Raw genomic sequence first — 22,941 nt, forward strand, 5'->3', positions numbered from 1 at the left:
CCCGAGCACCGCGGGGGCCCCGGCGCGGCTTTGCGCGCTCCCGGCCTCGCCCCGCCCCGGGACACGCGCGCCCCCGACCACCGGGGGGCACCTTTTCCCGGGAGCGAAGGGCAGGCGGAGACCTCCCCCGGGGGCAGCCGCCTTTGCCCGGTCGCTCCTGGGGGAAAAGCCCACCCTGGCGCAGCGGCAGCCGGCGTAGCTCCCGCCCCGCCCCAGGGGCGCGCACCTGCCCCGCGGCAGCGGCGGCGGCCACACCGGGGGCGGAACCGGGCGGGCACGGAGGGGCGGGCGGGGAGGAGCGGGGGGCGGGCGCCGCTCGCCGCCGCGGGGCTGCGGCTGGGCTGGGCGCGGGCGGCCGGCCGGCGGAGCGCTCGCAGTCGCGGGGAGCGCCGGGGCTGTCGGCGGGCGGGAAAGGAAGGCAGGGCAGGGCAGGCGGAGCAGGGAAGGGAAGGCGGGCGGGAGGCGGCGGCGCCGCCGCGCTCGCCCCGCTGCCCTGGATGACGGGCGGCCGGTTCGACTTCGACGATGGCGGCACCTACTGCGGCGGCTGGGAGGACGGGAAAGCCCACGGGCACGGCATCTGCACCGGGCCCAAGGGGCAGGGCGAGTACGCCGGTTCCTGGTCCCACGGCTTCGAGGTGGCGGGCGGCTACACCTGGCCCAGCGGCAACACCTACCTGGGCTACTGGGCGCAAGGCAAGCGCCACGGTCTGGGCGTGGAGACGAAGGGCAGGTGGATGTACCGCGGCGAGTGGTCTCACGGCTTCAAGGGGCGCTACGGGGTGCGGCAGAGCCTCAGCACGCCGGCCCGCTACGAGGGCACCTGGAGCAACGGGCTGCAGGACGGATACGGCGTGGAGACCTACGGGGACGGAGGTGGGCGCCGGCGGGGGGCGCCCCGCGCGCGGCGGCGCCGGGGGACGGGCGGGCAGCAATGGGGGCGGGGGCGCGCCTGCGTGGGCGCGCCGCGGCAGCGGCCCCTCCTTCCATCCCCGCGCCCTCACCGGGGTCTCTCCCCCTTCCCTTGCCCGAGGCGGTTCGCCCTTCCCCGTGCCGTTCCCTCACCGCCCCCGAGGCCCGGCTGGCGGCCAGGGAGCGCCACAGGTGCCTGGTGGCCGCCCCGCCCCGCTGCGTGAGGAGCCGCCTGGCCCCGGCTGCGCCCCGGGCGGGCTGTGCTGACCGCGCTCGGCGCTTTCTCCCGGCCAGCTGGTAGAAATCCGTATTACGGCCGCCTGCAGGCGGCTTCCCTTGCTCCCCGCCCGCGGTAGCGGTGGCTGGGGCGGCTGCGTCGGGCTCGAGGAGCGGGCAAAGGCAGGCGAGCCCCGCCGCCTCGCCCCCTTCGCACCGCGGCCGGGGGGAAACGGCAAGAACTTAATAACAGAGCCCTTGTGTCGTGCTGCTGTGCGGGCACGGCTGGCTTTGTGCGCTCAGTGCGCTCGGCTGGTAAACAGAAGGCTGAGGGTAGTGGAGTGGGTACGCAGCTTGCGTAAAATCAATGAAACTTGGGTCCACCCTCATGTAATAACACCTATTTTAAACAAAATTCAGGATAGTTCAAAGCATACTGCTCAAAGCACGAGGTGTGTAGTGAAGTTACACAGACCTGCCTCTCACACCCTTCACCACGACAAAGCAAGTGTTCCGGGGCTGAGCTCCCGGTAGGAGTGCGGAGGGAACGGGGTGATCCGTCCTCCTGCCGAAGTCGGGAACGGTCAAGAAGTCAGGGTTCAGTAAGGTCACTGAGGACCGGACCCCACCGGAGCCCTCAGTTACAGTTATTGTCCCTCTGTCACTTCATGCTGTGCACGCATGTAAGCCCAATGCTCTAATTCATGCTTTGCTGCTGTAATGTCGTTGGCATCAGTGTGGAAGTGCCACCTGCAACTTCTGTAGAGTTGCTCTTCAACTTGGAACAGTGGAACAGGTTTGGTAATATTCAGAAAACGAAAAGTACAGGGGGTTTTGCACCTTTCTGTCGCCTTGTTTACGTTTTATACATATTTGTAGCCGTCTGAAAATTGTTTCCTGGTGTGGAAAGTTCTAATGTTCAAAGTCAGCTGAGATGTGTGTTTGTGGATTTAAAAAAAAAAGAAACCACTACCAAAATCAAAGTATGAAAGAGATCAGGATTTTCACTTTCACTATGCAATGCACTTTTCAATTTTTTTATTATATTTGTTTTGGCTAATTAAAAGCAGAAAAGTAGCTGAATTTGCAGTGCCATCTTTTATTTTATTTATTTCAATTTTTAAGTTTTTTTTCGTGGAAAAGTAAATTACCATTCCAGTAAATCTTCTAGAAATTATTTTCTCAAACTTGGATTCTTATTAATAAGTTCTTTTTTTCTTCAGGCTTCTGGTGGATTTTTTAAAAATATGGTACTGGTTATTGGAGGTAAATTCTCTAAATTTTTAGACTTGGATCAGCATATGACGTGTGCAGTTCACACTGTGAGATTTTTAGCCCTATTACCTGAAATCTGTTGTCATAGCCTCATACTTTTGCATGTTGCAGTTCATACGAACAGAGGGTGGGAAGTCCCATTGATTTTAATGAAAGTACTCATGAATGGAGCAGAGCAGTACGTCATAGATGTTTGCAGATGTGTTTTTGTTTTTGTGCTCTGGAAACAATAGCGGTGCTTGCACACCAGAAGAACGTCTGAAATGTTTTTATAAGGCAACCAGATTTACATACGTGTCTTTAACATACTTCAAAGCATTTGCAGGAAAGCTCTCTCTTTATGGTGACTCGAGAATACTGGCAAAGAGAAATAACTTTTTAGACTCTGTCAATTGCCAGTTTGTTTTCAAACTTGCTATAATCCAGGCCTTTCTGCTGCTATTTTTTTCTTTTTTTTTTTTCTTTCCTTAATATGTTATTTTAGAATGCATTAGTGGTATTAGGAGATGTGGTTTAGGGAGGGAGAAGGAAAATAAGCATTGACAGTGTTCCTCAGTGTTTCTGCACACAACACTTTGCACAACATGAGTAATAAATGTCATGCTGTGTTTAGATGCTTAAAATTGTCACTCAGTCTAATCTCTGGGGAGAACACTGTGAGTTATAAACCATGATCCTCCATTCATTGCATGTGATTATGCAGGGCCTCAAAGTGTCCTGTCAGACCGTTCCTGACAGCAGTCTGGATTTTTGTGCCTCCTTTAAACTCCCTAGGTTTGTTGAATCTGTGTGAATCTGCACATCTACCAGAGCTTTTCTTACTCAGGGACTGTGGCCTAATTTGAAGCTTCAGTATGTCTAAATTAGTTTTTTTATCATCCTTCCGACAGTAGCAATAACTGGTTGCGTGGTGGTGTTCCACAGAGGGACATCAGTGGCAAAAACACCATAAGCAGAGGTCATCAGTAGTACGTATGTTCATTGATTTCTGAGAGGTCTTCTTTCCAGGTCTATGAGTCTGAAAAGCATAGGAAAATCTTGATATAACAACGAATTTGTTAAACCCCAGTATATGTTGTAAAGGATAAGAGCAAATGGAGTAGTTAAATGGGTCGGTTTTTTTCACAGTGTTGTTTTAAATTTTAGCTGCAAGTGGGCAATGACATTTATAGTTGTCAGATGTACCAAAGGTGTTTTAGAAGGGATGGCACAATGTAACTCCAAGGAGACAGGTTATGAAATTATATCTTGGAACAACTTGCCAACAAAAAGAAAAGGAAAAAAAAATCTAGTTTTAGTTCTCAGGCTCAAATTGTGAACATCTTTTCAAGGGAACCAATTAAACACCAGATAGATGTTCAATAGAACTTGGGGCTGAATGTTTGAAAGGATAGCAAGCCTAGCTTTTGAAAAATTAGTGGTGAACTACGATATTGTTTTATGGTCAAATACCATTTTAAACTAGATTGTTAATTACACTGTTAATTAAAATTTTAACAGTTGACCCTTATAGGAACTGCTTTTGACCGTCAACTACAGTATAAGGTGAAACAGAATAAGGTGTACTTGTTGATATATCGTTCATATTTATATCTGTATAGAGAGGTAAATATTGCATATGTTTGTAACTTCATATGTGGGAAAAACTTTTTTATCATGTGTTATACATTGATTATTTTTAAACATTGACATACCTTGTCTTGCTCATTTAAAGATTTATGTTTTGGTTTTTTTTTTAACATGGTGATGCAGTTAAAGGCTGATATAGTCAGTCATATTACTGTACAAGTCTCTTGTATCTACATTCTGCCCTCCATATGCCATTAAAATACTTTTCCTTTAAAATATAAGTTGAAAAATAAAGGAAAACAAGTTAGCTTTCCAGCATTAGTATTGGAAGCCTTTCCCTTAATGGATTTGTAATGATAGAAAAGATAATTGTTACTTCCAACACTGTACAAAATTCAATCTAAATATTTGGTGCTTTTTGGGGACCAATTCAGAATGAATCTTCCATTTCCTCTTTGACTATTCTCTCTTTAGAAGAAGCTGGCATTGATTTTATTTCCCCAGTAGAAAGGAAAATTGGACTAGTGAATAGCAGCACATCAATTGTTCTTGTTTTAATGCCCTTATGAGCACTAGTGATTATTTCCATTTCTTTCTAGAGTAGGGGAAAATACAAGTCCTAAATTATTTAAGTATTTTTCAGCTTTCCATGCTTATTAATTAAAATATTAATATGAAAAAGGCTGACCCTTTCTACTTATATAAAATTTTGTACTGAAATAAATTGATTCTGCTTCAAGTCTGACATTCAAATAGCAACATGGAGAGCCATAATTATGAGTTGTTGCTCTAATGTAATATTGTGCTATAATCAAAATTAGACTTAGATTTATTATTTAAAAATTAAATTAAGTGATGCAGAATTTAGAGAGATTCTTATATGTAGCCATAAGTATGTGTAGCCAGATTCTTAGATCCAGCATATCATTGGAATACTAAGGGGATCCCAGGAATAATTAGGGACAAAATGAAGTAATTTATGCTCATAAAATATAAATGTATTTCTGGGAAACGTCTGTTTACTGAAACAAAAAAAATTACAGTGTGGCTGTATATTTGCAGTATTTACAGAATACGTCATACCAGTGCTTTGTGCTCATGTTTCTATTTGTTCTTCCCCATATGCTGAGTTTTTTAAAATAATCATGTTCCTAGATTCAACACCCTTACAACCAGTGCAGCAGTAGGTATCCAGGATACAGAGAATGAGAAAGAAACTAAGAAAGTTGTTTGTTTGTGTCAGCAGCCATCTGTTAAGACAAAAACCTTCCACTTGGTAGAATTTTCTACCAACACAAAATAGTTATGTTGTAGAACCTATCTCGTATTATATAATAAAGAAAACAGACTTAGCAAATTTAATTGCAAATTAACATTGAAATAAAACTTAGAAGAAGAGGTAATTCAATAAAGCACACAACCAAAACAGTATGCTTATACAAAGGAGATTAAATCTCAAAGCCAGTGAGTTTTTAAGATAGATCTAAAACTGCAGATATTTCACAGATATTTTCACAAAAATTTTATCAATCATTTAATTTGACATTTGATGTTCAGTTCTCTGAATAGTTAATAGGTGCTCCAATTGAAGCAGAGCAAAATAAAAAAAGATATTTTAAAGATTGCTTATTCATCCCTCCGTAAGAATAGTCAGATTTTAAATAGCTTTCTTAAAAAAAAAAAAAAAGGCAGCACTTGGTAGGCGAGAGACTTCATTTTGAGGAGCTTAAAGCAGTTTAATGGAAATTTGAGTGGAATTATGCCAGAAAGCGATTATCTTGTATTTGCTAGTTGTGGGGTTCCTGCTACCTTCCTTTGGAACTTCTTGTACAAATGGCTTTCAGACACCAGACACTGGCAAATGTCAAAATGAAAATGCCTTTTGAGAATATAAGAAAAAAATTGTTAGTAGTAATCTGTTAAAGGTGGGGTTTGGTTCAAATGCAGCTTTGGATGGATATCCATGACTTTTCATAACATATACCATGTTGCTCTTTCTTACACTGCTGTTTAAAAATTTTTACGAAAATAGTTGTGGTTAAATATGTTTTATAGAATGTTGAGCAATATTCTGTTTGTTACTGCCTTCTCTTTCTTACATACTGCAGAACAAATGAAAGGCAAAAAAAGGGCTAAAGGATTCATACTTCTGATCACTGTCACAACCTAATGCAGAATGCAGTGCATGTTTATGTACCATATACCAGAAAGTGTTGATTTGAAGATTTCCTAAAGAGAAAGAAGTACCAACGTTTTGTTCTTTCACTTGAGTGCATGCAAAAACTTTAAAAGATATAATTTTACAATAGAGGTTTATATGACCAGATCCAAAGGCCCACGTGAAGACAATTTAGTATATCGTCAAATAGGTCCTGACAAGAAGAGGTCTGTAGCCACCTTAAACCCAGGATAACAGGACATTTACTTCTACTTTCCCTTTCTGTGAGCAACTGGAGGCAAGAGCCATGAGTGTCCTGCTCTCTCCATCCGTTTCTCCCTCCTCAGCTGACTGCATATAATGTGGACCTATTTCTGCTGACCACTTCCCATCAGTCCACCTTAAAAAAATGTAGGAGTCTTGCTTTAGAAGCTTCTCTTTGAGTTTTCCTGGACAGATCCATTCAAAATGCCTATGATTATAGCTACTGTGTCTTAGTTGCCAAAATACATCAGTTCAGCTGTGAAAGTGAACGATTTGCTAAGTGGAAAAATAATTTATAAGAAAAACAAGTAACAAAAGTAGTTTATCTGCTGTGTCATATGCTGTGTTTTTTGCATCACTTCTTACCAGAACCAGAGCCGACAGTGTAGTATTGCCTGTAGCATACTGGATTGTAGAGTGCTAGGTCTTCTACAGCTTCCTGAACTTAACTTCTCCTTATTCCTTTAAAAGGTACATACCAGGGGCAGTGGACAGGAGGGATGCGACATGGATATGGTGTGCGTCAGAGCGTACCCTATGGCATGGCCACTGTGATCCGCTCACCCCTCCGAACATCTCTGGCTTCTCTTCGGAGTGAGCAGAGCAACGGCACTGTTCTGCACGACGTCACCTCAGACAGTCCGGCCGGAACAAGAGGAGGTTTTGTGCTCAATTTTCACAGTGATCCAGAAGCCATGGGCATTAAGAAAAAAGGAGGCTTGTTCAGAAGAGGATCCCTTCTTGGTAGTATAAAACTTAGAAAATCAGAATCTAGGTCATCGATATCTAGCAAACGGAGCTCTGTCAGGAGCGATGCTGCTATGAGCAGAATTAGTTCTAGCGATGCCAACTCTACAATTAGTTTTGGAGACGGTGACTGTGATTATAGCCCTATGGAAGATCATGTCGATGCCACCACTACAGAAGCCTATATGGGTGAATGGAAGAATGACAAGCGCAGTGGTTTTGGTATCAGTGAGCGTTCAAATGGTATGAAATACGAAGGAGAATGGCTGAATAACAGGAGGCATGGGTATGGATGTACCATGTTTCCAGATGGCACCAAAGAAGAGGGAAAATATAAAAATAATGTTTTGGTCCGTGGAATAAGAAAGCAACTTATACCAATACGAAACACAAAAACTAGAGAAAAGGTGGATAGAGCAATAGAGGGTGCACAGCGAGCAGCTGCCATGGCGAGAACCAAAGTGGAAATTGCAACTTCAAGGTATGTTGTCAAATGCAAGGATGTAAAAGTTGACTTTAGTGAATACCTGCTTAGCATTACACATACAAAACTTAGACCTTCAACTCCTTTGAGTAAAGATGTCTGTATATTTTCCATGATATAATGTGAAAGTAAATTTCCATTCTCAGTATGTTTCTGCTTTCGCTCAAGAGCTGCTGTATTATGCCTTTAAACCTGTTTGGAAAAATAAAACTGGTGAGGTAATGTCACAAATTATTGGGGTGACATGAGGCAAAGATTGAATATCTTCCCATAAGCGTGTTCCAATTATGCTTATTGTATAATTGATTTTTTTGGGTAGCATCTGAAAATCACTGAAGTTGCTTAATATTGGGTATCTTAAGATGCATTCTGTTTATCTGAGAGATGTTGCTATGAACAGCATAAGAATAATGGTCGGTGCTGTTGTTCTTAGAGGCTGTTCGTTTGGTTGCCAGGGCAGTATTTGCCAGAAGAGTTCTGTATGAGGACTCTTCCATTTTGGACCATGCTTCTCCTGCATTGTCTGATCATGAGACCACCACTTCAAATAGTGGTGCTTGTCTTCTCCCCATGCCTGTGCCAAGTGTTTGAGATGGGAGAAGTGTATGGGTATTAGCAGTGGTGAAAATGGCCTTTTCACTTTGAACTTGTAAATAACAACCAAGCAAAGTTGTTTGAAATGGAATTGTTACAAATTAAATCAGTATAGACAATTTTAATAGGTTTTATTATTAAGTTTGAGAGCTCTTTAAAAAGCTGTTTTATTTTTAATGCCTTCCAATAACTTTCTGTGGCAGTTTCTCTGTACAGTTTGTTTCCTCAGGCAGTCTTTTTTTGAAATATGCTTTGGATAAAAAAAAAGAGTCCCGAAATGTGCGTGAAAGAAAATCTTCATACTATTTCAGAAAGAGGATGTCACATTACACTTAGAGCTGAACAACTGATTCCTGATTTAGTTTGGTCACTAGTGTGTCCTCAGTGACTATCCTTTTCCTAGCAGTCAAAGGAATACAGAGAATACCAAAACCTGCATAAGTGGAAAAGCTTGAATATATACATGGCTCACAGTGAAAAGTAATTGAGACACTAATGTGAAGAATTCAGCATACTGGTAAAAAACCTTTCTGAGTACTGGTCACCTAAGTAACTAGAGGGTAGCATATACTCAGTTACTTCTATAAATATAGGTAAGGTGAACCCATACAGGCCATTCACTTCAGAGTTGGACTCGATGATCCTTGTGGGAGCCTTCCAACTGAGAATATTCTGTGATTATATGACAGCATACCATGTTAGTAAAGCAGATCAATAATAGGTAGCTGGAAGGAAGTATTGACAGTTCATGTTCTGTCAGTACATAATAAGCCCTAGTTCTGAAAAAAATTGGTGTGATGTGATGTGTGGAAAGGGGGAGTCAATGTAAAACTATTAAAAAATTGTAATCTGAGACCATTAGGTTCCAAGGCAACAGTGTATGCCCTTCCTCTTTAAGAAGGGATATGTCTCTGAAGAGTTGTGTTTGCTTTTCCTTCCCTTCGATTTTAGGTGGAGGACAAAGTTCAAATTACTTCTTTTGGAACAATTCATGAAAACAATGTTTATTTCTTTTCAAAATATGTTTTTGAAAGTGCAGGAACAGAAGGCATCAGTTGTAGAGTGTAGCTGTGATCCTGGGCTGTCTCTCTCTCCCTCTGGTTCCTTAACTGAGAGTCTCTTTGAAACAGCTCCATGACTACCAGTATGGATAGCAAGATGGCAGATTGAGGTTTCCTGTCTTTTGAGTATCCATTGCATTAACTGTACTCACACTGATTCAAAGGCCAAAGACCTGACGAGTCAGGCAATGTCAGGCATGAAGAATGCATTAACTTGACTTGTGAGTGCTTAGATGAGCGTTGACATAACCCTTCCCATCTCTCAAGTTTTCAGAATTACCTTTAGCATCAACGAGTAGGAGCAGGGCCATGGCACTGTGTGAACTGAGGGACTGTCATACTGGCAGAGTCAGTAGCACTGACTGTCTTAAGAGCCAGGTTATCTGGGAGACATTCTAGAGTAGCATTGAGGAAAAAGCGTCCAACAGTTGCTAAATTGTAGGTTGACCGACTTGGTACAGTTTAATGATGGAAGAACTTCTGTCTCACTGAAACTTGAGGACCAGTATTGGTTTGTGACTGCATTTTTTACCAAACTGATATATTAATAGCACATTAATCCTTCAGACAGTAGTATCCTGCAGTGTTTTCTCAGATGAATGTGAGGATGTTGGTCTTGTCTCTTTTTAATGATCACTACTACACAAAATGTCTGGAAGGAGGAGTACCTTTTATCATCTCTCTAATATGTAATACCAAGGTGGTTCTGCCATTATGGCTTAACCTCATTGCATGCTGGCCTGTAAAACATTCTGTTTCAGACTGGGCAGATGTCACCATCAATGTTTGCTTACTGTAGATTTCCATTCCATTAGTGGAAGAACTCTCTACATAGACCTTTTCTCACCCCCAAAACCATCTGATATCCAGGTTTTCATTCCGAAGGGTTAGAAACCTTGACTCTTATCCAGATACCTTCCTTTTCAATGCAGCTTTGAGTTGTGTGCTGTTCTTCCTGTATTATTTACTCCCAAAGTATTTGCTCATCCAAATGAAAACAGGCCATACTCCTCTTCATAGCTCCCTGCTGGTCATGACAGGTTTGGCTGGTAGTTTGACCTATGACAGATGTCCACACAGTCGTCAACAAGACCAACCACTGTTTTGCTTTATATTCCTGATATCTTTTTGTGTCTAAAAGTCTTCCATAATAATCTGTGTACTCTTTCTTTATCTAAAATGGCAGTTTGGTATATAGAAAACTCTAAAAGTTGGGGTAAATAGTGCTTCTCTGAACCTGAATTTACACTGGCTCTCCTAACTTAACTTTTGGGTTTTTGGGACATTTGTGCTGAGGTGTTTTGGAAGGCATAGCAGCATTTCTCAAAAGATACCAGATCACAAAACTGTGGGATGTATAAAAGGCTTCTGTATCAGGGAAATAATTACCAGCCTCTGCTACACAGGTCTAAATTCAAAACAGATTATAAGTTAGCAATGAATAAAAATGCTTTTGAAATTATAGTGCATCTTAATAGTCTTGATTTTGTATTAGAGTTTTACCAGCTGCATTTAAGGAAATGTATCTTGGTGCAAATATAAAAATCCTAGAATTTGAGAAAGTTCAGAACTATGTTCAATATTTTTCCCTTTCAAAATATTAAAAGTTGCTTTTTTAATATCATCATTAGAGGCACTAATTAATTCAAATTTGTCTTTAACACATTGTGCAAAAAGCAGTCAGGTTTGTATGCGTTTTTTGTGTCTTCCTTTCTAAAAAGAAAAGCTGCTTTCTAGAAACTTTTGGTAAATTATTTTCTATACATGTGAAGTGCTTCAAATGCTGGAAGATGTATGTTTGGAAGAGCCCTTTGGAAGATATTTAAAAGCCCCAAATGTCCATTTAACCAAGAGTCAAGTCGAAACTCATTTTGAAGTTATCACACAATTCTCACTTTGGAGGTTTTGAACTTCCTTTTCATTACTGTCATATGTCTCACTCAAAGGAGATATCTCTCTGCAGTTCAATATAAACTGGAGTTATATTGGCGTACTTCTTGCTTAGTATGAAAATCACTCAAGTTCTCATTATAGTGTATTATATTAACTTTGTCTTCATCAATGCTTACAATGGTAAAAACTGTAATGTTTCTGGAATTAATTTTCAGAATTTGAATATAAACTTGCCTTCAATACTCAGTGTTGCTGGATGGTTTTTAAAATACATCAGTCCTGTAAGTAAACATGTAGCACTGGAAGCAGAAGGAATGATGTTTGTTTACGTACAACTCTTCATGTACCAAATTCTTTCAGGAAAGTCAATTTTATGGATGCAGAATTGAGCTCTCAGAGCCAGGCCCTTTTTTTTCTTTTCCCCTCTCCAGATTTTTTTCTAGGTAATGTTCCCCTTAAAAGGTCTTCCCCTTTAAGTGTTGAGTCTCTGAGAAAAAACAAACTCTGCAGGGACACGAAGGGACAAGATGCAAGTAGAGCAAGGGTAAGAAATATGAACCAGAAGATAGTGTGTGGAGGAAAAGGGAGAAAAAAATCTTTCCTTGTTGATAGTTTCCTTATACTTATTGATCTTTCAGGTCATAAAACAAGCAGATTAAACAATGGTAATTTCTTTTTTTATTCTCTTTTCCACGGAAGCTAAATAGTTTTAATTACTTTGAAGTTTTCATTGAGTTTTAAATAATATGTATGTACTCTCATAGTGTGCCACAATAACTTCTGACCACCTTAAAAGCAATATTGTAATGGGCTCTCATTAAATGAGCACCTGAGATTTGGTGAAGGATAATGGCGCCTTTGTGTTAGGCACTACACAAACAAATTAGAGCTAGAGACCTTTCAGTCTGGGAAAATGGTAGTGCCCAACAAATGGAAAGAAACTGGCAAAAGCCTGAGAAAGGATACGAGATCAAGATAACAGTAAAATCAATATCTTGCTGCTAATAATATGGAGCAGTTCCTTGCTGTTAATTAGCTGTCTGTGCTCAGATAGCAGTGACTAACAAGCCTCTAGTCAGGAAGACCTCTTAAACAGAGCACTGTAAGGGATTAACTGCTGTGTTTTCTGCAGCGATTTCTTTTTCAGAGTACCCTTTTTAGACAGCTCAATTTCAAACATGTTTGTGTCTAAATCCACAGATGCTGTGGCTAAGTTTCAGCCTTTATTTTTTTAATAGAAACTACTGAAACTCTGTTTGGGATCCTGTCTCGTGACCAGGCTGCTTTGTTCTGCATCGCTGCAAAGGAGTCTCGAGTTGTTAGAGGTAGATACAGGAGGAAGGTGCTGCAGGATTTACTTGGTAGTGGAGACCCTGTATGCTGATTTCATTTGGGAGCAAACCCACTGCCACAGCGTGGACATTCTTTGGTCCCTGCTCTCTGCTCTCCCTCGCTGTCATAGTGGCTTCCTGGAGCCATTAGCAGGCTTGTGTAATGTTTAGTGGTGATGATGATTCAGAGGACCGCAATTTACCCAGCCTGGTGCTACCCCAGCCTGGGGCACTGGCCTCAAGTCACTGAGCAGCCCCTGCTGCTGAACAGCACGGCTCAGTTCTTCACCTCAGAGCACCCGTGTCCACAATACATCAGTTATTTAACAAACCCTGCTTCTATTTTTCGTCAACTTAATTCCCAGAAAGTTTCAGTAAGCTGTGCTGCACTTGGTGGGGTTATATGAAGCGTGTGGAACTGTCAAGAAGGAGTACTAAATGGTTCAGTAGCCAGTTCCTTTGTTGCGTTCATTGCCGTGCATGACCAGTGTGCTCAGCTTGACCTGAACAAACTGTGATTTCTAGGGAGAGCTGGAATTATATGCATGTGATAGTACAGTTTGTGTCCACGCTAGAAGGCAGCTGCCGGTCATTCCAAATGGCACTGAATTATGTGCACCACACACAGCTTTCCATGATGGATTTAGCTGACTCTACCAATCTCACTTTACTCAAGAAACTAAATTGGTCACTTGCAAGGTTAGTGCCTCACATGCCTTGGAGATGCTTTACTTATTATAGCTGAAATATGAATATTGTGTTTAGGAATAGCATCCAACAAATAACAAAGTTATTCATATAAGACCGGTTGCTTCAGTACAAAGAGCTGCCTTAGGTTCAAAACGAACTTTCATTACTTTGCTGCATAGGCTGTTTGAAGAAAACAGATTAAATGCTCTGGTAAAACTTAAAGGAACTCTTGAGCTAGTATGGATAATAATTTTAATGTTAATTCTGCATTCTTTAGAGGAAACCATATGTTCCTTGAATCCTGTGGGAGTTATACCACTAAGTTCAGTGGGGCACATTTTCACTCAGATTTCACAAAAAGCTAGTTGGTAAAATAATATGATCTTGGACTGTTCCTCAGTTATTTGGTGGGAAATGAATAATACATCTGTTTGAAATATATAAATAATATAAACATTGCTACACAGATTTGATTTCTTTTCTTAGTAATGCAGTAAGATTACATGGCTGAAAATACGCTGAAAATTACTCCTGTGCCATCCCTCAGCTTGAAATTTTAAAAAGCTTCAAGTATTTAACTATTTGATCAAAATACCTTTATCCAAGTATACCTGCTTACAGCTGTAAGTTCAAATAGGGATTTATATTTTTTTAAAAGCAGTTCTGGTGTATATCCAATCTTACCTTGTGTTTGTATTACAAAAGGAATTATTACTCCAGAGTTGCTTTTCTAAGTTCTTTAAGATCAGGAGATTGCTAATATAAGACTGAAAACTTTTTCTACTTTCAGAAAATAAATGAAACAATGCTGCACCACTGCTTTTAAAATAACCTTCTAAGAAAGCCTTTTTTAGTGTACAAACCTCCTTGAAATATTTCTTTGTTCAGATTATAAGTATTTTTTCCAGGTTCCAGAATACTTAATTTAGGAGTTGAGAGAATCTTTGCTGTCAGCAAATGTAGCCAACAGGTGTATATGACAACATTAATCCTTTTTTAATGATACTGAGATACATGAAAAGACTAATATTTTTCTGTAGCCACAGAAGATGAGCTGTTATGCAGATTCTTGCCTGGGTATTTACACAGCATCTTAGTTTTGATCTCTATTACAACAATTGTTCAAAAGCTAAGCCGCAAACAGCATCTGTCTCTACTGACTTTCCGGAGGGTTTCTGTGGTGGAAATAAATATCCATTTAAAAAATCTGGATTGTTTGTACTGGTTAGTCACACATAAACTGTAGTGTAAAATCATTAGACTTAAGTTATTGATTGCTATAAAAATATTCTCAAACCCAAAAAAGATCTATTTCTGGTGTATATAGTACAATATAGTATAGTAGTACTAGTCAGAGCTTGAGTAATTTGATGTTTTGCTCAAAGACTAAATCAATTTATACGGAACCTTCCCAGCTTATTTCTTCAAAGAATAAGAAAATGTACTATCATCTAACTGTAACATTGTTGATCATTATTCTACAGCGTAGGATGTTTCTCACTGAACAACTACAGCAGAATAGTCATTTAAATTATTTAGTTAATGCCCCATACGTTGATCTAATTGTATATTTCCCAAATCATAATGGAATAATTTTCTGAAATTTGGTGTAGTTCAATGGGTAGTGCTGTTTGTTTGAATACTAATTGATCCTTGATAACATGTTATGACTTCTGTTCATTTTTCTGTGATTAATTCGTTTTTCTGTTTTATGTATCTAACAGATCTATGTACACATCTGCATACATACATACATACACTGTCTTGCATTCTTTTGCCTACCTCACTATGATCTTCCTCTTTTAGTACTCCTCTGTTTGTACTTCATGTTTTCTGCTTCTTCGTTCTTCTACAGTTCTTTGCTCTCTTTGTCTGGGGAGGCAGAGGCACAGTCTCTGTGTGGCTGGTGTCCAGGAATAAATTTATCCATACGAGTTTGTCTCTCCTCAAGCCCATGTAAGTGTTTAACATCTAGAACAACCTATTGATAATTGCTTTTGTCCTCTTAAGATCTAGTTTTCCCAGATCTGATGAACAGAATCAGTCTTCCAAGAGCTCATTGATGAGGACATCTCAAAACCACTTACTTCATAAATAAAATTAGGGTTCTTCTGCCTTGCACATCACTCTTACATTTAAATTGAACTTCATTTGCCATTTAAGAGTGATCACTGAGTTTTGTGCAGCCCTTCATTGCAGTTGTCCATCAGACCTCTCTAACACTACCATTCACAAATTCTGCCACTTAGATGTTCACATCTTTTCCCTAGCGTTTATGAATGATGTGGGTTTCAGCCCTGAGCCCTGTGGGTATCCAGTGGTGAACTTTCTCAATTGGGAAAACCAATCATTTAATCTGTCTCATCATATTTTGTTTCTAAACTAATTTTTTGTTCACTTAAGCATTTCTTCTCTTTTTTTAATCTTAATTTCTAAAGAGTTTCTGATGGGTAATGCTATACCTGGGTCCTGTTACATTAAAACTAGGGATTGGTGAGAAAAGACGATATTATTACAGTTCTGTACTTAAAAGCTGGAAATCTCCTTATTAGTATCTGATTCATATGAAATCAGTTAAATGTGAGTTCTCAGTTCTTTTGTTCTATGAGGTTAAGAAGCAAGGCATATCCTTTTATCACTCTCAATCTGGTAGGTAAGGCTTGTTTAGTTACCTTACTACCATAATGTAGCACCTCCACTTAGTGCTTCCCTCAGTTTACTAACGTATATAAGACGAGGGAGAGGTCACTTTGCTACTGCTTTTACATTGCTTTCTGGTTTTGGGGTGAATCATTTCACGGATCTGTCTTTCTCTGAATATTTAGACTGCTTCATAATTAAAGGTGTTGGATCATGTCACTCTTAAAGTTATGCAAAAGGACTTAAAATCAAAATGTGGAAACAAGCGAGACTCAAAAGATTCTCACTGTTGAGGTGGTCTATTGGCAGATGTGGGCATACATCACAGTCCTGGTTTGCTCTTATTTGGAGCTAAGGTTTTGTACCCATTCATGGACAGAAACTTGACTTTCATAAGAAAAAGAGCTAAGACCAAGAAATCTGGGTGATCACTAATGTGAAGTGTCTTCATAGGAACTGAGTCTGTGTGTGTGTTCAGCCCAAGTTTGCTTTTTAATCTACTTCACTTACAGGAGTTTATGATGTCCATTGTATAAGCATCTTAGGAATACCCTGACAACAAAATAATGTCAAGCACTAAGATACAAAAGGTATTTCAGGAATAATAAGGAAACCATCTCTGGAGATGCTGAAAAGACATGTAGATGTGTCACTCGGATGTGGTTCAGTAGTGGACTTGGCAGTACTGTGTGAACTACTGGAGTCAGTCATCACTTCCAACCTAAACAATTCTGTGTTTAGGTTAACCAAAAGTTAAGAGTGCAGATACCTGTTGTGAAATGCTTTGTGAAGATGCAGTGGTGAGCCACCTTAGGCATTGGAAATCTTTTCCTTAGGTCTCCTGCTTGAAGTCCTGTCTTTACCTTAACATATCTTGACCAAGGGCTTATTTTCCATTTTACTAAAAATCCAGTAATTATGCATGTTCTGGAATGTTTGTAAATATTACCATTCATAACATGGTTTTGTGCTTCAGAGAATGGTACATTTTTGGAAATTGCAGATTAGCAACAAAGGTGGGAATGGCATCAGTTCTATAAATATCAACAGAATAGATAAGCTGGTGACTTTTTCTTATTTCAAAAATGTTTGATTTGTGCAAATCTGTTGGAGTAATAGTAGTTTCCAGTGAAGAGGGGCTAGATTCATTGAGAGCTAGATTTCTTGTGCAAAACTAATTCATGTTGGGAGGTCTAATGTTTCCAGGCATTTACAATTTCTTAATAGTGCAATGTGCAGTGTAGAAATATTGGTTTTATATTCCCAATTGATAATGAATTATCAGAAAAAAATCACATTGAAAATGTTACAATCCCAAGTGATGTTTGGTAATACATACTGTATCTGTGAAGAGTGTGGTTTTATTTCCTAATGCAGAGTTTATATCTGTTTCAGAAATTGTTTTTAAGACTGAAATGGGACAGATAAAAATTTTAGTGTATATTTCATAGTCTCAGTATTTAGACCGCCTGCACAAGATCTAGTTATGTTACTTGCTCATAATTGAACTTTCTGCTACTACTTCTTATCAGGAAAAGACCCTCAGCATTTTTAACTCAAAGTCTGTGTCTGTGATATGAACAGAAACGATGCATTTCTGATCGAAAAATTGTTGATGGAGCTCTGGGAATGAACCTTTGTAAGCAGAAGGATTAAAGTAGATAGCATTTAGCTTTTAACTTTGCTGGACTTGTGAACAATGACTGCAGAGAGCAATTGGTCAGAACTTACAGTTCTGAATAAATTCCCCAAGGTGTTTGTGCTAAATTTGATTTGATGTTTTCTTCAAATTTTAGTTCATCATAGTATGCTTTAAATGGCTTTTAAAAGTACACTCATAAGTTCCAACGTTGTAACATAATTGATACAGAATTTGACTTCATCTGCTCCTTGCACTTATGATTAAAACATTATAGAACTGGACATGAAACCTGTATAACAGTTAAGTTGTGAGTTAGCTGCTGACAGATGATATGCTCCATAACACGGTGAATTTTGGCTGTGGATCTTGGTGGTGAGTGAAAAGTATGTTAGAGTTGATGTCTCTTTCAGTGAACATGTAGATTTTTGGTGTTTCCAGCAAGGATGAAGCCAGACTGGAATATTTTTGATATAGAATATTACTAAATTTTGGACCATTATTTGAAAACAAGTCCTCAGAAATGTTGAATTGTGCCCTGGTGTTTGAGTAGGGGTTGCACAAGCATTGGTCTGGTGAAACCTATGAGCTCATTTCCTCATAACAAAAGTTCTTCCATTTATTTGCTATTTCACAGCATATTTAATCAACCCTTTGTAATAATGAAGGCATTTTTGGTTGGCAGTTCAAAGAACATACTGACTGAGTCTTCATAGGTCAGCGTGACAAAACTCAGCTTAAGCTATTGTCAGAAACCTTGCTTGCTTGTTCAAGGTCCCTGACCAGTCAAGAAATTCTGTTATGCTTTCAATGTATCTAATGTGATACTTGAAAAGATACTTTTCTTTGAAAAAGATAATTAATTTGCCTTGAATTTTCTGGTACATGAAAACACATATTTGAGCACATGTATAACCTAACCCTGCTTAATGCATTCAAGAAAATAATTCTGGTTTTGCATAGAAATTCACTTTGCAGAATTAGGGTGACAGTTTCCTATTGGATTATCTGCTTTTATGTGCTCACTGTTAAAACCATTTCATATCATCTCTCTGACTCTGAAACAATTTCTTATCTTTGCATTAGTAAAACAAACTTGCACCTTTGAGATCTTCTTTCGTCTGTTCGTTGACACTGAGTTGTCTCATTTTGCAAGTAAAAGTTTGAAGGGAGGTGGAAACTGAGCCTGCTTAGTTTCAAGTTTTGTACACAACTCTGACATTTCCATCTATTAATAAATGAAACTTGAAAATAAATGAAGACCTTTTAACAGTTAAGTCCATTGTAGTTTGTTTCAGATTACAGTAAGCAGTGGTTTAACTAATTTTTTTCAAGAATATTTGTTGTTTATAAAGATATTTATGTTGTGCTTTTGTTTTCCTATGTTTTCCATGCTTTCTGTTTAAATGTTTTGTTCCTCTCAAAATTAATTTGAAATAGAATATAAGGGGAAAGAAATAGCAAAGTTCTGTTTATATCCCCAATAGTATGCATTGTAAACCCACATTTTTTTAGTTTTCATAGTGGTATTTTTCTGTGGAAGATTTTAAATAAGACACCAAGGTTTTATTACTTAATAAGTATTTAACATTAATGGAGCAACAGTGTGTAAAAAGGAATTGAGAGAACAAATGAAAGTCTTGAGTTTTAGAGCTGTTAGAGAAGTCTGTTAGAATCCCTTTATGGTTGCTTTACTGTCATTTCTCCAAAAAGTTGGGTTTTTTTTCAGAAGAAGTAGAAGTTGCTTCAGGCTTCCCAGGTAGCATAAACTATATGCCACTCAGAATTTACCTACACACTTAGTTTTATATTTTCTTGATTTTCTTGAGTTGTCATCAGCTTGGTTTGCGTTATGAGATTGCTCTTTGAAGTGTTTCTGTGAAAGTTTTCCTTCTTTGTTTTAGTTCTTCTTACAATCTTCTATGTGTAAGTGTCACCCATTCCCAATCCCTGATAAACCTTGCTTAGGAATGGATGCCGTTAAGAACAATTTGAGATACCTTTTCTTATTTTCTAGAAAATGTAAATTCCTTGTCAATATCCCCATGTTTTGACCCTGTTATTGCTATCAGTGTAATGCATTTTCTTCTCTTGGAAAGAAATGCATTAGATGGATTAGCAAAGCACTAAAAATATCTTTGCTTAACCACTAAATTATATAACCATCCGATTTCTGTTGGCTGCTGGTTTCATGCTGTGGTACAGTTTAGAAATCTGCATTTTATGGCACATCAAGGGAAAAAAGTTTTTGGGTAACATCAAATCTTCTTTCAGAATTTCAAATATATCTTTTTTTTGTAAATATCATTCTTCATTCAAAAGATTAAGAGCAGCTTTACTGAAAGCTTCTGATAACTATTGTCACTTGAAAATTTGAAAATGCTGTTGCTTTTATACCATATATTCCTTCTATGTATTGGTCACTTTGGGGTGGTATGTCTGATATTTTCTTTGGGTCTGTTGCTTGTTTTGGCAGGGTAGTATTTTTTAATGAACAGTAATTTAGATCAGATGCACTGCTGAAGGCCATGGTACTCTGAAATAGGATGAGTCATTTTTCTAGAAAGTTCTTTACATGTGCAAGAGAAGATTTGATCACCATGGCCCGCTGTAAAGCTAAATATCACTTTTTTTCTTCCTTGCTATATCATTTGTAATAAAGGATTTTTAGAGTTAATCTATCCCAGAGACCTCTGTACGGAGGGAACAAGAGGGAAATTGTTAATCTTGCCTTAGATTAATTAAATCTTTGTAATATTTCCAGTATTTTTCTCTACATTTACCATGGAGATCTAAAGTGATTTATCTTTTAGTGTGCTACTGCGGTACTTGGCTGTATAAATAGGAGTAGTAGAAAGTTGATGCTGTAACTCACTTTGCACTGGTGAATGAAGAAAAAAGATGCTCAATTTAAACATGTAGATGATTGGCTGAAATGCTCATCATAAATATTTTTGATGAGAAAACTTTGTAGACCGATGGCTGTATTTTATTTCTCTGTGTCCAGAAGATCCTGTATTGCAGTGGAACTGTTGCCTGTGGTCAGGTGCCCTGCAAAAGGGCTGAAAGATTTTGATCTTTGTGAATGTGATAAGACAAGTCCACTTGTATCCTAAGGTCAACCAAGTGTCACCTTAGTCTGCAGTTACATCCTTTCCTGCTGTTTGTTTTTCTATTGTGTAGCTTTAATGAAAAAAAAAAAAAAAAAAAAAGACTTGAATGCCTGAAAAAAGGAAATGATGCCATTAGAGCAATCAATTTGCATGTAAGGGAAAAGACTCCAGTTATAATCAACTGGCTAAAGGGCATGAGAACATCCTGAAAGGTATTTGGGCATCTTTTGTTGGAATACTCTAATATATCCTATTAACTTGTTCGGTCTTTCTCAGAAACAGTGCCTATAGACAGGGGCAAAATAGTGGGTCTTTGTTCAATGCCAAAAACTGCAGTTGTCATAGTGTACAGCATCATCTTCGTGCTCTAGTACTGTTGGTCTTCGATTTGCTCTCACTTAATTCTGTCTGGAATACTTGTCTGCACGTGCTCCATCTCATCTTTTAAATTGTACAGACTTTGGCGTCTTTTCATCAAATGTGTTTTAAATTGCCGAAATGATGGAACCTTGTCTACTTGTCATCATGCAAGTATTAGCAAAATATACTAATAATAAGAGGAGCAATGAGAAGATGATTTCCTGGGGTGTTTGGGTTTTGTGGGGTTTTTTGTTTGTTTGTCTTTTTGTTTGTTTGTTTGTGGGGTTTTTTTAGAATCCTGTTTTCTTTAAATTCAATAAAGTTGTCTTCAAAAGCACTGAGCTGGAAAGAATAAACAAGTTGGGTTTTTTTCCTCTCTCTCTTTTCCCTGTCACTTACCAGGAAAGAAATTACACATTTCTAGTCTTCAAGTCTCTAGTTTCTTCTCAAAAAGAAATAACTAATCTGCCCATGGATGTTGGGGTGAATGTAATTGCTGCTACCCAGTAGAGAGAATGCTGTGGAGGCATTATATCAGTCTCTTCAGCCATTCTGCTGCTGAAATACGGTTTAATATTTATGCCAAAGAAAATAGTCACAGGTCTTATGACAAAAACCCCTGAACTTCGATAAGAGCATTATGTTAAATCTAGTGAATAAGCAGGGACTTCAGGAGCAAGCATATTAAAGTTGAAAGACCTATGTTTTCCAATAGCAAGAAAAAGAGAAGCTTGGCATGATTCAGATTCTGGTATTTCTGAGTGAAAGCAGGAGGATTTCAATAGGGGTCATCCTTGTTGTACACAGAGGGGATTAATAATATTAATATGAGAAAATTATTTTCTTATGAAATTGTTCTGAAATATACCGTCAGAATGAAGTTTTGTGATTTTAATATGAAAATATGCAAATACTTACATTTGATAATGCTTATATTTTGAAATAGCCTGCCCTTTCTTGACCCTGAAGGATACCTTCAAGTTTATTTGATTAATCCTTGAGGTCAGTTATGAAAAAAAAATGACAGTGAGACTATGGTAGTAATGTAAGGTGTTTCTTCTGCTGCTCTTTATGATACCTTTCATTCTAAAGGAATAAGCTGAGTTTCCATGCTCTCATCAGCAACTCATCACTGCTGTTACTTGGCAAATTATGAGGTGTAGAAAAGCTGGAGAGGAGCATACAGCTTGCTGCTCAGTGGGCGTAGAGGGAAAATTGTCAAGAGTTTTTAAAACACCTTACTATTGAAATATTTTCTATGATGTTACTTTTTTAGGAGCAGAGAAAACATCCCTTTCTAAAGTTCTAATCAAAGAACAAGATGGCTAGCTTACAGTCCATTTACCCTATTGCTTTGGAAGATGAAAGTGTGAGCTGAACCTGGCTTTTAATTTGTCCTTTACATAGTCTGTTGGTGAAATATGAAATGTTGACCATGCTGACATCAACAGCAAAACTCCCACTGGTTCCAGTGATAGCAGGGTATCAGTGATGGAACAGTGTTCTTTGTGAGCTGCATGTTTTGTGGGAGTCACAGGCAGTTGAAAGGCCAAAGTTGAGATACTAGAAGTTCCCAGCTGGGCAAAGAAGGGATAATCAAGTACAAAGACTGTTCAGTTACCACTGAAGGAAAGCTTTAGGTTCTCAGTATGCTGCCCACTTCTAATTTCCAGAAAAACTAAAATTGAATTATTTTATGAATTGCAAAGGAACTAATAGTACCTTCTGAGATCGTCTTTCCCCTTTGCCCACAATGAAGCTTCTGTAATGGATCCATATGTCACATTCTGTCTGCCATTACTCATGCTGAATGGTATGCTGTCCCCAAATCTGAGATATGAGTGTGGTACAGCTCAATATGAATAAGGGTGACAGACAGAACTTATTCTAGAAGAATATGTCAGCTCAGTTGCTGAGAAAATCCGTATATCTGGAAGTCATGGTGAGGGTTTACTTTGAAAAGCTTAACTGAGAATATAATTTTGTTTTATTGCT

General features: G+C 39.1%; 1 protein-coding gene across 3 annotated transcripts in view; it reads left to right on the forward strand.

Moving 5' to 3' along the window:
* Positions 1-432: 432 nt before the first annotated feature.
* Positions 433-22,941, forward strand: part of JPH1 (junctophilin 1) — an 83,387-nt gene continuing 60,878 nt past the window's right edge. For all 3 annotated transcript variants that reach the window (XM_050328465.1, XM_050328617.1, XM_050328548.1), the window contains exons 1-2: positions 433-876; positions 6,866-7,622. In XM_050328465.1, coding sequence (XP_050184422.1) covers positions 498-876; positions 6,866-7,622 — 1,136 coding nt within the window. In that variant the 5' untranslated portion in view covers positions 433-497. The remainder of the gene's footprint in view (positions 877-6,865; positions 7,623-22,941) is intronic.

This window comes from Myiozetetes cayanensis, unplaced genomic scaffold (assembly GCF_022539395.1).
Source record: "Myiozetetes cayanensis isolate MyiCay16 unplaced genomic scaffold, myiCay2020 scf1, whole genome shotgun sequence".
Lineage (NCBI taxonomy): Eukaryota > Metazoa > Chordata > Aves > Passeriformes > Tyrannidae > Myiozetetes > Myiozetetes cayanensis.